The following is a 17,272-nucleotide window of genomic DNA, read 5'->3' on the forward strand; positions in this document are numbered from 1 at the left end:
TGCCATTTTACACCAAATAGCTAACACAAACTCAGCTAGGATACTGTGTGTACTAACTCTCAGTACAGGCCTGGGCCCATAACCAGTGTTAAGGAATTTGTTGTGCAGAGATCTCCTTGTGCTACCAAAGAGTTGCACAGACAAGGAAGGGTACTGAGAGCAGTAAGAGTCACACAAGAGTACGCTGAGTTGTAAAAGCAAAAAGTAGTTTACTTTTGAGGTGGTGTAAGAACAAAAATGCACAATCAAAAATAAACAGTCCAAGTAGCAATCCAAAATACAAAGTCTTCTTACCGGTCCAGGTAACAGAGCAAAAACAGTAACAGTAGAGAGCAGTGAATTCAGAGAGAGAAAGAAGCTACGTTACTAGCTCCCTCTTATGGCCATGAGAACACTTACACACCCATTGGCCAATTAACATCTTAAAGACATAACATCTTGGTTAATATATTTTCAACCCAACATTGTAGGCTAACACCATATGCCTAACATAGTGTTTAATGAAGTGATGGAGTGTAGTGAGGAGTTGGGTCCCCAGGAGGGAGGAGGTGCATTCCAGAGGAGTAAGAGGCAACTCAGCTCAGATACTATGTGTATGAGAAAGAGGGTGAAGACAGCTCCTCCCTAGGAGTTCACAGAATATATTGTAGATGCAGATCGCAGAGTGCTCAGTCTGGCAAGATTTTGTCTATAGGTAAACAACTCAGTTTTAAAGAACTGCTATCTGCCATTCTTGATTTGCCAGACTAAAGCTGAATTTGCCCTCTTTTCCCTATATGTGAATTTGATGTAATTGTCATTTGCTGCTATTCTTAGGTGATGAATTAATCAGAGCTGGCACTTTTCCTGGAATGTTCTCTTGGTCCTTCCTCACCCCAGTTCCTATGACATCAGAAACAAACACTCACAGATGCAACACAGTTAATGGAGTTTTCAGGCCAGGTTACAACTCCCCCAGTTTCTGTGAGATCACAAATAAAAGCTCACAGATGCATCACAATTAATGGAGCTTTCAGGCCAGGTTGTACATCACAGATTTGTACCTCTGGCACAGCTTTCATAAAAGACCAGAGAAGTCAAGGTCCAGAACTAAACTCTCTCAAATGCATTTGTTGCTGATTTCTTGTTCATTGGTAGCTAATTTGCATTGAAGGTAAGTCTCCCACGGAGGGCATTGCTTTAAGAGCCAGTATATGTTGACACTGTGGTCTTTCTTAAATATTCTTTCACCATTGCCAAGGCACATTATTATACTAAACTCTCTTTCACGCTTTTTCTTATATATGAGGGAATGTTAACATAGGATAGAACAACAGGAGAGCACTCTTTATGTAACTGAAAAAATGTCATACGGAAGACTATCACTATTCACATATCATTCCAAAATACCAGACATGGAATACTTGTCTTTATTATAGAAAGGACATTCTGCTTGAAAAGCTTCCTAACATTAGGTATTCTGGAATGTGGGCAAATGCATTAGCCATTTTCCAGATAGGATAAACTCCAGAGAATGGTTTTAAACAAAATATTTATTAATCATGAATTCTAAGCAGTAACTCACGTTTGCTGTAGATACATCTGTCACATGTTTCACATCCTGTCCATTCACATAGTGTAAAAAGAAATTAATTACCCCATTTCAGTGAAGCATGGTTGAGGATATCAGCCAAAGCATGCATGAGGCTTGATTAGACAAAGGCTTTTTACAACCTTGGCATGTAGCCAGAAAATCCTGTAATAAACTTTGAAGTCCCTCCCAGTGACCAGTAAGACATAGAACTGATGAACAACTAAACTACATTTCCCAGAGGCCATCTCTTAAGGAGACAGCTTTTAACCCCTTAAATGCTAAATGCTCTAACAGCACATTAAGAACAAATAAACAATGGAAGCTTTTTCTGATATATGTGGGAATGTTAACATAGAAGAACAGCAGGAGAGCACTCTTTATGTACCTGAAAAAATGTCATACAGAAGACTGTTGCTATTCATATATCATTCCAAAATACCAGACATGGAATACTTGTCTTTATTATAGAAAAGGAAATTCTGCTTGAAAAATGTCCTAACATTAAGAACAAATCAACAATGGAAGCAGTTAGCCCTGACCATTTAGAGAGATGGTAAACCATCTTCGTTGGATGCGTTCAAGAAGAAATTGCACAGCCATCTATATGAGACACTGGATCCTTCCAATTCATGATTTTACGAAAACTGCCTGAAAATTCTAGGTAAAGCAAGGATTGCCTTATTCCAGGTCTTCATATCTGGGTGGTCTAATTTTCACAGTATGCAAGTAACCTAACAAGCAGATGATTAAAATATTATCTAGCTTAATGCATTATTAAGTTTATTGCTGAAGGATTTCAGGACCCAACATTTAAAAAGTCTTATTCTGAGGTAAAATGTTTGAAATTTCAATATTTAAATATTATTTTGGAAATAAAACAAACCAACCTCAATGGAAACTCAAGAATCTGCACACTATTTTTTTTAAAAAAAAAACAATATATGTGAAAACTTCCAATATGCTAGTGCTAGCTGTCGAAACATTCTCTTTTCCAAATTAGCATCATTATCTTCTCAAACGCTGGCATCCACCATTGCCCCTTTTGTTCCTTGCCATCAAGTGATCTGATGATTCTTCTTTTGTAGCTTGATGATAAATGTTCAGTGAGAAATCATGGACAGGTGAGTCATTAAAACAACTTTATCTTACAGAGCTTAGCTGGAATATTTAGTTTCGTGTTATGCATTATTAAAATTAAAAAATGATTTTTTAAATGTTAAATCTTTCAGTTTGCTTTTGAAAAAGCCAGTCTTGATATTCATTAGAAATTGATTTTAATGCAATCAAATAAAGGCAATTAAGAATGCATTCCTATAGTCTCTGGGAGAATACAGGATTCTCTGTAAAAAGATTTCTCCTTTACCATGATCAAAAAGCTCCATTCCTCTCACAGCCTTGCTACTGATTTGATTAATTCAGAGTAAAAACAAGATATGCTAGGAACATATAAAAAATTGAGCAGGTTTCAGCCCACTATAACTAAAACTTAATTAAATTTTGTTAAACTTACATTTATTGAATTAAACCCGCCCTCCACCTTACAAGTTGGTGCAAGTCTTGTAGGACTTCTGATCTGAAATAATCCACCACAGACTCTCTTCCTACTCAGTGGTTTGTGCGGGTTGCCACTGCCAATCATTTAAAACAAATTCTAAAAACTGTGATTAATAGAGCTTCAAGAAATCAGTAGAGTAGAAAAGTAACTATACGGCATTTATTCAGTATGCTGCACAATTTTTAACCCGAATCATGCCTGGTTCTTTCCTTTTTAACTTTCACTGGAATGAAATCAGGAGGTAGAAAAGGGTGATAACTGGATATAGGAAAATATTCCACAAAACCTCCCAACAGAACGAACAGAAAAAAGGAATGACTGAGCTCTGAAGCTGGCTCAAAATCTGGAGCCAAAGTTGGAGTGAAGCTGGAATCAAAGTGAAACAGGCATGGAAGCAGCGAGCAGGACGGTGGGAGGCTGCTTTCCTGTCTAGTATTTTAAAATACTGATAATGTCTACTAAAAGTTAGTAAATGTTGCATATAATTCCTTTCCTAAAATAATCAAACCTCTTTCCAGCCTGACCCATACATAGCAGGGCTTCCTCCCATGCTGCTACCTGTTCATTTGTCCTTATGGGGCAGGCAAAAACAGAGGGCTCAGCGTGGGTGGAAGCTTCTGAGTTTGTGCATTGTTGCATCACGCTTGTCATTGATTTACCCCTTGGCGGCCTTCCAGATAAACAATGTGTAGGTTAGAAAATACCTGCTTAAAATGAAATATATTAGTTTCCTAGCCCTTCTCACTGTTGTAAGCTGTGCAGAGTCTATGGATACAAAGTGGGCAACAAATGTTTTATAAATAAATGAACTATACCTAATCATTAGTTACACATACAATTAAAATAAAATGCTTTTTTTTTGCTTGATAAACAGCTTTTAGGTGTTTTTTTTTCACCTGGTCACAGGTAGGCAAACTTGGCTCTTTTATGACTCCCAGAATTCCTGAGCCAGCCAGCCTTTAGATGTTATTTTTTTTCACCTAAATGCATAATTAACTTGGCATATTTATTATACAGTAACTCCTTTTTTATGATTCTGTAATCCCTTATTTCAAGGCAGAGTTGGGGCAATTGGATGGAGCTGAATGTTTACCTATTTATTGTGATGTACCATATCCAGGGCTTTTTTTCTCATAGAACACTCAGAACGGCGTTCCGGCACCTTTTTTTTTTTTGCAAAAAAAGCTCCCTCTATTGGCTTTAGGAGTAGGCAATCTTAGCTCTTTTTATGACTCGTGGACTTCAACTCCCAGAAATCCTGAGCCAGCCATGCTCAGGGGAAAGAGAGAGGTTTCCAAGCTGAGCTATGCTGGCTCAGGAATTCTGGGAGTTGAAGTCCTTGAGTCATAAAAGAGCCAAGGTTGCCTATCCTACAGTAGAGGAGGACATTAAAATTATTTACAAGATTACTTCTTTACTAACTAAACCTTTAGAATCTAAAACAGCTAATTCAAAAAAGCGAACAGGAAAGAACCTCACATTTTTCATCTGCTTCTGTCTTTTGGAAGGTAAAATTAGATAAGAAAATAATCTATTTCCTATGTTAACATCTCTGCAATGAAATCAGTAAAGGTAACAGGAAAAAATGAGAAACATTTTTCTCAACGTAATATGTCTAATTTAGCTGATGCTAGAAAAAAATGGTATCTTTTGTACACTCTTGAAAACTATTTTGAATCTATAACCATCTATTACAACTAAACCACTTTAGATTAAACAATTCTTAAGAATGAAATATTCTTAATATGGACTTTACTTTTACTGTTTGGACTGTTGTGTGTTGTGAAAAACAGATTATTTAGAATCTAGTTATGTTGCATTTCAGTCTTTAAATAATTAACCTTCTGTATACATAACAATATATGATGTTTTTCATGGTGAGCTTAACATCAATAACAACATTTATTAAAAAGGCTAAAATAATTTCTGGTGGTATTATCTGTACATTAAAATTTTGTTTAGTCACTTTTCACATCCTGGACAAGCAGTGGTCATGTATCCTAGCAAAAGATGTTACATATGTGCATAAGTGTAGTCAGTAGCATATGCCTTTTTAAAAATATCAAACATGCAAAGAAACAAAAATAAGTCCAAAATATCTGTATTACATCCAGAAATGCCAACTTTGCAACCAATATTTCTCATCCATAACTATGGCACCCTAAGGATACCTTAATACATGCAAATGCTTCTCTGGGATCAGTAATGCAGCAGGGATTGCTTTTTCTTTCCAGTAACAGATTGCTGGGAAATACCAAACATGGCCTTGAGAATTTCAATGTTTGTTACAAATTTTTCTGGTTATGGTTGCAAAGAGGCTATTTGGCGCCGGAGACCACTGCCATGAGGAACACAGCTCTGGGTCGGGGTTCAGAGCAGCTCCGGGTCAGGGTTCAGCATGGGCTGTGGCATGGCAACTGCAGGGAGGGGAATCCCTATGGCAGCTGTGAGGAGGGGAATCCCGGCAGTATGTGGCTCTGAGCGGCAGGGGCAGGGGTACAAAGGACGGGTGGCGATGCCGTAGCAAGACACCGGCATCACTCCTAATGACAGCACCTCTGAGTTCCGGCACCTTTTTTTTTTTTAGAAAAAAAGCACTGACCATATCTATGGTTTCGTCTGAAGATCTCACAGGCCCAGCCACAGTTCCTCAGAAGATGAAAATAGAAGCACTGTGACCACATTCATTCTCCTAGGCTTTACAGAGAAACCTGAATTGAGTCCTCTCTTCTCTAGCATGCTCCTTCTCCTGTATGTGCTTACAGTACTGGGCAACGGGTGGATGGTCACCTTGATCAGAACTGAACAGTGTCTGCACACTCCAATGTACTTCTCCCTCAGCAACCTCTCTCTCTTGGATCTTTGCTATTCCTCAGTCATTGCACCCAAGGCACTGGAGGCTCATCTACAAAAGGGCAAGGTTTCCATTTCTCTTCCATCTTCTACAGCTCAGATGTTTTGTTTTACTACTGTGGCGACAACAAAATGTTTTCTCCTGGCAGCCATGGCCTATGATCGTTTCCTGGCCATTTGCCACCCTTTGACTTATACCTTACTCATGACCCACAAGAATTGCATTTGCCTTGTGCTGGGGGCTTACAGTTGTGGTTTAGTGGGTTCCATCGTTCAGACTAGCGGAGCTTTCCGGTTGTCCTATTGTGGGCCAAGCCATATCAACCACTTCTTCTGTGATATCCCTGCTGTCTTGAAGCTCTCTTGCTCTGACACTCAGCTTTCTGAAGTAATCCTTTTTGTTTCCACAACTGTCATTGCCACAGTAACCATCACTACCATCTCTGTCTCTTATCTCTGGGTTTTGTGGAATGTCCTCTGGAGACACTCTACTCAAGGACGACAAAAGGCCCTCTCCACCTGCTCTTCCCACCTGATCACTCTGAGCCTCTTCTATGGCACTGCCATCTTCATATATGCCCAGCCAAGATGCAAGGATGGATCACAAGATCAAGACAAGGTGGTCTCTCTGTTTTATACTCTGGTGATATCTCTTCTGAATCCAGTCATCTACAGCCTGAGGAACAAAGATGTGAAAGAGGCTATGAAACATCTGTTGACCAGGAAGATCCTGGCCCTGAGGTAGCTTGGAAGATGGAAATGGTTGAACATCACTCATAAGTTTGCCTTATGACAGTCTCAAGCATAGGCTGGTGGTGTGAGAAGTTTCACGAACCAGTTAATGGATTGCATCTCCCCTTTATCTTTGTTTATTCAGGGTCCCTATAGTCCATATGCAAATGGCTAAGAATTAGACTTCAGAAAGTCTTAATGACCATTTTGCTTAATGGCCTGGATGGTGGACCAGAACGAAGTCACTAAATGAAGAGTTGGTGTATTAGATAGGCACCTAGGCAACAAATAAGCCGAAGTCTCTGCAGCAGCATATAAGGCCTGAAATGAGATTAACAGGAGCTCTTCATAACATTCCTATAAAACTAGTGAATTTTGTATATGGCTACTGTATAAATGTTTCTGCATTCTACCTGATATTCCTGGATTTTGACCATAATAAAGTTTATACATTCATATCTTCATTCCGTCCACCATGCATTTTTAAGTTGCAACACGTTAGTGTTTAATCAACAGACCATACACAATTCCATAGCTAATTAGTTAATTTTATTAAGAGGCAGGATCCACGTTTAAAGCTTTTGAAAGAGCACCAATGACATTAAAGCTTTTTTTAAAAGTTATTTCAGGATCACATGCTCCTGATACAACAATCCTATCAAAAGCAATTCAAATGCAAGTCATAGGTTCTTATTATTCAAAGAGCCTCTGCAGTATAAAAAAAATTGCAAGTAAAGCTGGGCTTTGGGAATCAATGAAACCCCTTCATTACAAAGCTATCCAAGAAACATCCCTTCTTCTCTGTTGATTACTTTGACTGACCAAGGGCATGGATGTCTGCATTTTCCAGCACCTCCACTTTCTGCCCATCTTTTGCTGGCATCACTGCAATATTGGCCATTGCTCGGGCCAGTGTTGTGACAGGGATAGACATATACGTGGGAAAGAAATGGGCTACCACTCCTAGGACTTTTCTGGCCATCCATTCAATAGGCCGAGATTCCTGGCGATCACATAGCAGCAACCTAGAGAAGACAGGCAGAAAAGGAACTTTTTTCTCAGTTACGTATTATCTGGATTTTATTGCTGTCAACAAAGCAGCGACAAGAAGATAATATTTTCTTATTCACAACAAAGAAGTATGTAGCAAGATAATTGCAAAACAAGCCAGGGAAGTATGAGATAGGAACAGTGGGTTTTAATACATGAAAGCCTTCATTATAATGTTTGATTATTGATAGAACGCTTGATAAAATTTACCTGCCTGTCAATAGAATGTACTGAAAAGTTTGATTACAAGTGTAACATTATGTAGTACTAATGCTTAAGATGGTGCTTCTAGCTGAATTGATTCTTGTCCCTATTGGCTCTTTTGTATAAATGGAAATATTGTAGTGCATCTCCTTGGTTATATAATAGAGGGAAAAAGCACAGTTCAATCAAGCTCTAAGAATTTTGTTAAAAACAGTTATGCTCTGCTTCATCCTAAAACACACCTAAATCAGAAAACAGAAAAAAATCCTGTGCACACTCAGCAGTTTATTGGTTGATTTTACTTCTTTTTCTTCAAGGTGAGAAATGAGGTGCATACAAGACCAGAGAGATGGTGAAGAAATAAAACTTCTTGATAAGGCAACAACTGTTGCTGGGGATACCAAAATTAACCAATTATAGAAAATCCTTAAAAAGAAAAAGATAATACTAAATTGTGTTTCCAGTAGAGCAAAGGTATTTGCCCAAGCTAGGAAAGGACAGCCACACCATGGTAGCTGTATATATAGTTTGGCTGAGAAAGCAATGGCCCTGGGAAAGGCTGTTGTTAATTCCTGCTATGAATCTGTGTGGTTCAAATAATATGTTGAACAGCCACAGGTGAAGGAAAATGGTTCTCTGTGATCTGCAGTGTGAATTTTGGTTTTGCCTTGGCGAGGGCCAGGGCTTAAATTTCTGCTCATCAATGAAAAACAAAACAAATTAACTTACTCATTTGTATGTTAATCTGCTTCACAGCATTGTGACTTGGACTGCATCCCCAATTACATACAAAATAAACTCTTAAATCTGACTCTGCATAAATGATACCTGTGGTTTAGGTTCTCAAATTTACTCAAAATCACCACTGGTATTAGTTTTGACCAATTTGCTTAAGCATGTGTGAATGGAAGTATACTCGTAGCTCCATTCTTGGAGATCAAATTTTGAAATTGGCTACATTGCAATGAAACCTTTCTACATCTACGCTGCTTATTTGGTGTACTCTTGACTAACCCTAACCCTAACCCTAACCAGCCTACAAGAAGTAAGGTTATTAATTTTTTAAAGCAATTGCTAAAAAAAGAAGTTGAATTAAATAACTAATTTTGTTACAATGAGAAACTTCAAATCTTAACTAATCAGCAACACTCACAACTAATACAATTTCCTATGTGATGGAACGAGCATCCTTCTACATGCCGATCAACTGACGGTTTGTTCTTCCATCAGATTCACATATACAATATACTTACGCTGGTCTAAATATGGAGAATCTGTCAAATCCAAGTGCCTTTATCCTGTTCTCTACTTCACCCTAAAGAAGGAAAAAATAAAACAACCTCCATTGGTTGAGCTCTCTCTCCTGTACATAGAAACACATGGAAGCTGAAAAGTATACACATCAAAATAAAGCAGAAGGAACTTCCGGTTCCTGTTTTTCAGCGGAGCAGTTGGAAGATTCGGAATGCCGAATCCTTCAGCTGAAATTTCTTTTTGTTGGGGACCCTAACCAGCCAGAACCCACCCTGAAGGGGTGGAATGAAGGAAGGAAATCCCTGGGACTTAGGAGAGATGGCAGTCTCTCTGAACAGTCCAGGAGAAGCCTCCCAGAAACCAACAGAAGAAAAGGCTGGCTAACTTCATGTCCAGCCATAGCTGAAAACAACAACGGAAGCCATAAGCTTTTAAACTAAGCGCATCTTAAACAGCATGCTTGAATCTGGGTAAGAATATTGATTTTCTCTATCCTACCTATTTTCCTGAAGAAGAAAGTCCCCCAAATAAGAGATCTCTGAAGAAGGAAAGGAGGAGGAGACTCTGCTCCCACCCTTTTGGTTAACAGTGAAACTTAACCTTTAGAGAGAAAAAAAGACTAGAAAGATCTGAAAAATGAGCAAATGCTGACACCTGCTAGTGGATGAGGATTTTTTTTTCTCTGACCCTCAAAGTTTTTAGAAAATGCAGCTGTGTAAACAAAGTGAGAATAACAAAGCTGAAGCAATGAATACTTCACAAAAGGAAACATATGATAAGCGACAACAATTTTAAAGGACAATGCTTTTAAACTACATGGAAATCCAGAATAACTTTGAGACCATGAATCAACTTATTTCCAATTTAATTTCACTCCAAGAAATTTCCCAGGAAAATACAGTAGAGATGACTGAACAAAATTCTGAGCATAGAGACTTAAAGATGTAACCGTATAAAATGATCACTTCACAAAAGGAAACATATGATAAACGGCAAAAATTTCAAAGGACAATGACTTTAAACTACAAGGAAATGCAGAATAACCTTGAGAGCATGAATCAACTTATTTTCAACTTAATTTCACTCCAAGAAATTTTTCAGGAAAATACAGTAAAAGGTAAAGGTAAAGGTTCCCCCGCACATGCGTGCTAGTCGTTTCCGACTCTAGGGGCCGGTGCTCATCTCCGTTTCAAAACCAAAGAGCCAGTGCTTGTCCGAGGACGTCTCCGTGGTCATGTGGCTGGCATGACTAGATGCCAAAGGCGCACGGAGCACTGTTACCTTCCCACCGCAGTGGTCCCTATTTTTCTACTTGTATTTTTACATGCTTTCGAACTGCTAGGTTGGCAGAAGCTGGGACGAGTAACAGGCGCTCACTCTGCTACGTGGCACTCAGGATTCGACCCGCCAAACTGCCGATCTTCTGATTGACAAGCTCAGCGTCCTAACCCACTGAGCCACCGCGTCCCAGAAAATACAGTAGAGGTGACTAAACATAATTCTAAGAATAGAGACTTGAAGATGGAACCATATAAAATAAAAATTATGATTTAATCCAAATGGGAAATATTTTAACACGTCTAAGCAACTTTGAAGATAAGGAAAAGAATGAAAAAAAATTCATTACAGGGAACAAATGATGCAGCAAAACATATTGATTAAGAAAGGCAACGGCCAGAGAAAAATGACTAAAATGGAAATTCAGGAAAAAAAGATGGAAATTATCAGAAAGAATACTTAAAAAAGAAAAAAAATGTTTGAATATGGCTAAAGAAATGGAAAAATTTTGAATATACTACTCCTAGAGGGATGATTTTTTCCCCTTAACTAATATAATATGTTTTTTTCCTTCTGAAAAAAGTTGAAATGATTTAAACAAAAGCAAAAGTTTTAGTTATTTAAATGTGACGATAAGAAAAGCATAAAAATGTGTTTTGAATGAGAGTTAAAGGATTAGATGATTAGAACTACTGAATGGAATGCTTAAAGTTTAAATAGATTAAATACATTCTTAGCTATGGTCAAAAAGAATAAGAAATTGAGGGAATAAATATATATTAAATTAGGAGGGATACATATTTTAAGTTAAATGTTATTTTTTGTATCTCAGTGCTCTTGTCTCTTTTTCTTGTTTCTCTTTTCTTTCCCTTTCTTTTTTTCTTTTTCTTTTTTTCTTCTTTTTTGTCTCTCTATTTTCTTTTCTCTTCCTACTTTTTTAATTATTGATTAAGAAATATAAAAGCATGAGAGGGTTTATATGGAAAAAATAAAATTAAATCCACCAATGTAAATATAGTTAAATGTTGAAAAGATTGTCACTTGTAAGAATATTTAGAAATTGGGGGGAGAAATGAGCTGAAATAAACACGGTAACAGGATTTATGATAAGGCAACTGAAATGACAAGTAGGATTATTGAAGCTATAAACTGTTGTTAATTAAAATAATGAGAATTGCCTTAATCTAATGTTTTGCAGAGAAAGATACTTTGGGGAAAGGGGAAATCAAATGAAATTAACATATGGAATATAGATCATAGAAATTAATTGTTAAGGACTGTCTTATAAATGTTACCCAGACAACATACTGTTTACAGATTACTGAATGATTTATGTTATGTTAAAAAATTCTAATAAAATATTTATACCAAAAAAAAATTAAGCAGAAGGAAGGATTGCTGAAGATCCTCATATGACAGAAGAGATATACCTTCACAAGTACTATTAGGCTACACTCTTAGAATTATAAACTGCAGGAAAAAAATTAACCTGCATGCTCTGTAATGGCTAGAATTTGACAAATCATAGGTCCTCAGCCAAAAAATATCTTTCTCGTGAAAATGTATTGCCACCTACATTATGCTGCAGGTCATAGTGTAGCATTGTCCTTTCCACATATTACTTGAGCAACCTGGAATAACATTTGTAATAAAGAACAGTATCTCCTGGAGCCATTGCGCTAGAAGGGACTTGCTTCCTCTGCTGAAGCAATATTTATTGGGGAATGTTGGAGTTTGTCTCTGAATGTATCTAGAAGGCATCAGATTGCCTATTATGGAATTAGAGTGGTAGTCTACACTTGGGAAAACTCGAATTCAGCTCCCAGCTCTACCTAACCATCTCATAGGGAGTTTTCCTCAGGCTTAAATTAAGAGTAGGGGAAAGAACCAACTATGTAATCATGATCTCCTTGGAGGATACGTTAAATAAGAACTCTCTTTCTCTGTCTAATCCCGAATGGCAGTAGAATGGAGGAACTGGCACTCTGTATATAAAAATTAAACAGAACCTGGGGACCCAACCAGGGAGAACTCTGAAACCAGTTGGTTCTCTCACCCACTGCGTATCTCGTTTTGCAGCCCATCAGACATACCTTGGTCTTTAGAGTGAGGAATCTGCTGGAGCTATCTGCACCTTGGCCTGACACTAGGATAAAGTGGTGGCAGCCACCAGCTTTGGCTAGCTTTGCTGCATGTTCAACATAATCACGATCAACACGCACAAATCCATCCTGCATTTAGAGAAAGTAGTATTTACTTATTTGAAAAAGTCTCCCCTTTCCAATAACCTGGAATGAGTTGGAGCCAGTTTGACATATCAAGAGATGACACATCAAGAATTATCTAATCTGAGACTTCAGGGCTGTTTCATCTCCAAAACTATGTTTATGACAATCAGGCACCTCAAAAATTGTTATTAATTTTAATGTGGAAAGAAAAAATTAAATACATGCTGATCAGAGAATAGCATAATGTATAGGTAAAGGTAAAGGTTCCCCCGCACATGCGTGCTAGTCATTTTTAATTCTAGGGGCCAGCGCTTGTCCGAGGACGTCTCTGTGGTCATGTGGCCGGCATGACTAGATGCCAAAGCTCACGGAACGCTGTTACCTTCCCACCGTAGTGGTCCCTATTTTTCTACTTGCATTTTTACATGCTTTCGAACTGCTAGGTTGGCAGAAGCTGGGACGAGTAACAGGTGCTCACTCTGTTACGTGGCACTTGGGATTCGACCCACCAAACTGCCGACCTTCTGATCAACAAGCTCAGTGTCCTAACCCACTGAGTCACTGCATATAGTTAGGCTTAATTAAATGTAAATGTAAATGCAAATAAACTGAGATCAAATTTATTTTTTGATATATTGGATCTTCCTCCACCCTTCTCATGCACTCAAATTAAGTGCAACCATTGGCCCAGAAGATGTTGTCCCACCAAAGGTGCAAGATAACTCCAAAAAAATTAAACCTGTAAACAGCCAGTACAATTTGGGTGACTTGGGTAAAATCCTGTGTTAACTATGAAATTTGGAAAAGTTGGCATGCAAATTGGCTTACCATGGGCAAAAGATAAGATAAGCTGATAAGCACTTCTGGCACTTTGGAAGAAACATATTAAACTTCTAAAGTCTTCACACCTGTTCCTCATCAGGCCAACTCATTCCCTTAAAATGCCAAGCGACCACTTCAATCTTTTGTCCCTCAGATCCCAAGGAACTCACATTTTCCAGTTTGGTTTCTCTAAGTCAGACATGTCAAACACAAGGCCCGGGGGCCGGATGCGGCCCGCGAAGTGGTTTCATGCGGCCCGCGAAGCCATCCTGGAAACAGTGAGGGAACGGTCCCCACTGCCTTGGCCCTGGCCCAGAGACCCTCCTTCTGCCAGAGACCCTCAGATCTGTCCCAGGCCCCCATAGGCACCCTTGATGCGAACGATGTAGAGCTGGCCATGCCCACCCAGTAGGCCATATGCACTCTAGCCACGCCCACCCAGTAGGCCACACCCACCCTGGCCATACCCACCTGGCCCCCTGAGGGCAATCGCAATGCTGACGCGGCCCTCAATGAAATTGAATTTGACACCCCTGCTCTAAGTATATGGAAACTGCAATTACCATTAGTACCCAAAGCCACTAGAACTGTAGTCCAATAATAACAGGAGGATGCCAAGTTGGGAAAGGCTGAAACAATCCATGAAATCCCACCTGCCAGCAAAGTCCAGTCTAAGGTGTATTTTATACCTCTTAACTTCCTTTCAATTTTCCACCTTTCTCAATTCCACCCAGACCCAGGTATTGACCTATTTTTCTCCTCACCCCTCCAGCTTTGGCTCTGGTTGTCCCCAAGCAGCAGAATCCTACGTCATGTCCTTGGAAGGCAGCAGCAGATTCATCTAGCTTCTCAAAGTCAACAACTTCTTGGACCTGGAAACAGGCAGGAGAGACACACAAAAAACCAGACATGAAAGAAAGAACTGGAAACTCCAATGGAGAAAATGAAATATATGTGTCTCCCTGCTTCCCAAAACAAATGAAGACAGAACATCTCCTGACTAATGACAAAATCTCAACTCACGTTGAGAAGCCAAGATGAAATTATCAAACAATCAATAAAATGTAAATATTAAAATGCACAACCTGGACAAGACAGAGAAGGAATGCTGAAGTTTCCTTCCAGGTGTGGCGTGATAAGAGGGAGCGTAGAAGCAAATGTTCTCTACTAGGCTTCCTTCTTGTGGAATAAGCTACACTCTGAAATAAGAAAAGCACCCTCATGGCTGATGTTCAAGAAGCTAGTTAAGTTATGGTTATTCTTGGGAGCATTTAGGAACTGAAGAATTGAATAGATTCATGTACCCAAGATAAGTTGGAAATAAATCAAGAAGAGAAGTAACCTAGAACTAAGAAGAAATTTCCCCGCAGTTAGAACAATTCATCAGTGGAATGACTTGTTTCCAGAAGTTGTGGGTGCTCCAACACTGGTGGTTCTTAAGAAGAAATTGGACAGCCATATCTCTGAAATGGTATAGGGTTTCCCGCTTGAGCAGGGGGTTGGACTAGAAGATCTCTAAGGTCCCTTCCAACTCCGTTATTCTTTATATCTATATGTAAACAGCTATGTAAACCACTTAAGATTTAATTGAAAGAAGGAGCATAGAAATGTCTGAATCAAAAGTGCCTGTAAGCTAACTTAAGAGCTACACCATATAAAAAGACGCTACAGTATCTTGAAATATCAGCAACTCTGTGATGGATACTATAATCTAGTACATAAAAGACTGAAGACAATTTGATTCATCCAGTTCTTTTTTATATGGCAGTTTTCTTTATGGCACCATATTCTTTACATTATGTACTATATTATGTCCTACATAATTAGATTTCCAAATTCTTTTATCATCTGCGTTAGTAAATGAATAATTATTTATGTAGTAGGTATTTAAAATTGCTTGTCTTATAGTTTGGATAGAGTATTCAATAATATTTTCAATTACTTATATTTTTGATAAATTGGTAAGGTGTTCTATTGGTATAGAATAGAGAAGAAAATAAAATATGTTTAATATATTATTAATGACTATAAGTATATTTCATCAACATTACCATCAAGAAATATTGAGAGATAAGGTTGGATTTTCAGGTAGCATAAATTTACAGTATTTTTTCTGAGCACTACATTGAGGATGACTTTAATAATATATAACAAAAATTCATGTGGTTAGCATTTAGAATGCAAATTAGGTTCAGAGAGAGCCAGCTTTAAATCTCTGTCCAATTTTAAAGGGAATGAGAAGGTAGGCAATAATGTAAAATTAAAAAAATGTTTTGTTTCATACCACGTTACTGTAAAGGGTCCCTTCTAAATTTAGCTTTCGGCGGCCAATGAGGGTCACACGAGATAATTTTTGCTGCTTTAAGATTTCAAGTAGCAATTCTTTCCCAGTTTCTCCAGAAGCACCCAAGATGAAACAGTTTTGTTTCTTCTGTTCTTCTGAACTGTGAACCATCATACTGTTGGCAAAAGACAGCAGTGATTTTTTTAAAAAATGGCATTTACAATTCAGTTCCCTATGTCAGGGCTTTTCAACCATTTCACTCATTGTACCACTCTTAGGATATGGCAACATCCGAGTACCACCAGTCACCGAACAAGGTGTCAAAAGCTTGATGAACAAAAAAAAAAAAGGAAAAAAAGTGATGAAGTACAGGTAGTCCTCGACTTACAACAGTTCGCTTAGTGACTGTTCAAAGTTACAATGGCAATGAAAAAAGTGCCCCCCAAGCCACAGCCGAGCTAGACACCTGCCTGCCCGCCCGGTGGTGCTCTTCCTCCTGTACAAAGGTTTTCATTGTTGTGAGCATTTCTGTTGAGGATTGGCAATGGGGGTGGGGGGGTGTTTGGCTTTTATTCTCCCCCCCCTCTGCTGGGTGGTTGCAGCAGGTTTTGGTCACTTCACATGACCCTGGGACACTGTGACCTTCATAAATATGAATCAGTTGCCAAGCATCTGAATGTAAATCACAAGACCCTGGAGATGCTGCAACATTCCAGCTGATCAGTGCTTCTTCTGGGCTGGAGCCTGGTGCTGATCCTGGCGCTTCCTCTGAGCCCTGACAGCCCTGCAGCTCCAACCATCTCTCACTCAGGCTTGTGCAGTGCTGCCACCGGTTCAGCTCATTCCCCTCCCCTACTACCACTTTTCTAGGATGGTTGCGTACCACCTGCCAGGTGCCAATGTACCACAGGTGGTACCCATACCACTGGTTGAAAAGCCCTGCCCTATGTAATGCAGATGTTTAGTCCCAAGAGATTCGGTGACAATTTCTTTCCCAAATAAAACTATACAGGATTGCAACTTCAACTTCACAAGAAATCAATTATTTGAAAACTGATAATGAAAATGGAAACACAGCATTATTGGAACAAGTAGTGTTTAATTTCTCCAAAACAAATCAAAGGAAAACCATACTGTACACCAAAAATAAAACAACTTTTACAATTACTGCCAGGCCATCATATGATCATGGCATGCCACGTGCAAGATCTATGACCAGAAATAAAGGATGAGATTATGCTGTCAGTGAACTAGGCAACATTAGAGATAATGGTACATAGATAGTCCTTGACTTACAACCACAATTGAGCCCAAAATTTATGTTGCTAAGTGAGTTTTGCCCTATTTTATGACTTTTTTGCCACAGTTAAGTGAATCGTTACAGTTGTTAAGTTAGTAACCCAGTTGTTAAGTGAATCTGACTTCCTCATTGACTTTGC

At 38.7% G+C, this 17,272-nt stretch overlaps 2 protein-coding genes across 2 annotated transcripts; one reads left to right on the forward strand and one right to left on the reverse strand.

Moving 5' to 3' along the window:
- Positions 1 to 2,686: 2,686 nt before the first annotated feature.
- LOC308662814 (olfactory receptor 5AR1-like) lies at positions 2,687 to 6,726 on the forward strand (the record flags this gene model as incomplete). The annotated part of the gene is made up of 2 exons (XM_081318959.1): positions 2,687 to 2,694; positions 5,754 to 6,726. 2 exons carry the CDS (start codon positions 2,687 to 2,689, stop codon positions 6,724 to 6,726), a joined length of 981 nt encoding a protein of 326 aa, XP_081175085.1.
- Positions 6,727 to 7,423: 697 nt separating this feature from the next.
- Positions 7,424 to 16,616, reverse strand: LOC308662551 (oxidoreductase HTATIP2-like). The gene is made up of 5 exons (XM_081318493.1): positions 15,834 to 16,616; positions 14,314 to 14,421; positions 12,593 to 12,730; positions 9,221 to 9,282; positions 7,424 to 7,738 (listed from the first exon to the last, which is right to left on the reverse strand). Exons 1-5 carry the CDS (start codon positions 16,005 to 16,007, stop codon positions 7,522 to 7,524), a joined length of 699 nt encoding a protein of 232 aa, XP_081174619.1. The 5' UTR covers positions 16,008 to 16,616; the 3' UTR covers positions 7,424 to 7,521.
- Positions 16,617 to 17,272: the final 656 nt, after the last annotated feature.

The sequence above is a fragment of the Vipera berus genome, assembly GCF_964194415.1.
Source record: "Vipera berus genome assembly, chromosome: 2".
NCBI lineage: Eukaryota > Metazoa > Chordata > Lepidosauria > Squamata > Viperidae > Vipera > Vipera berus.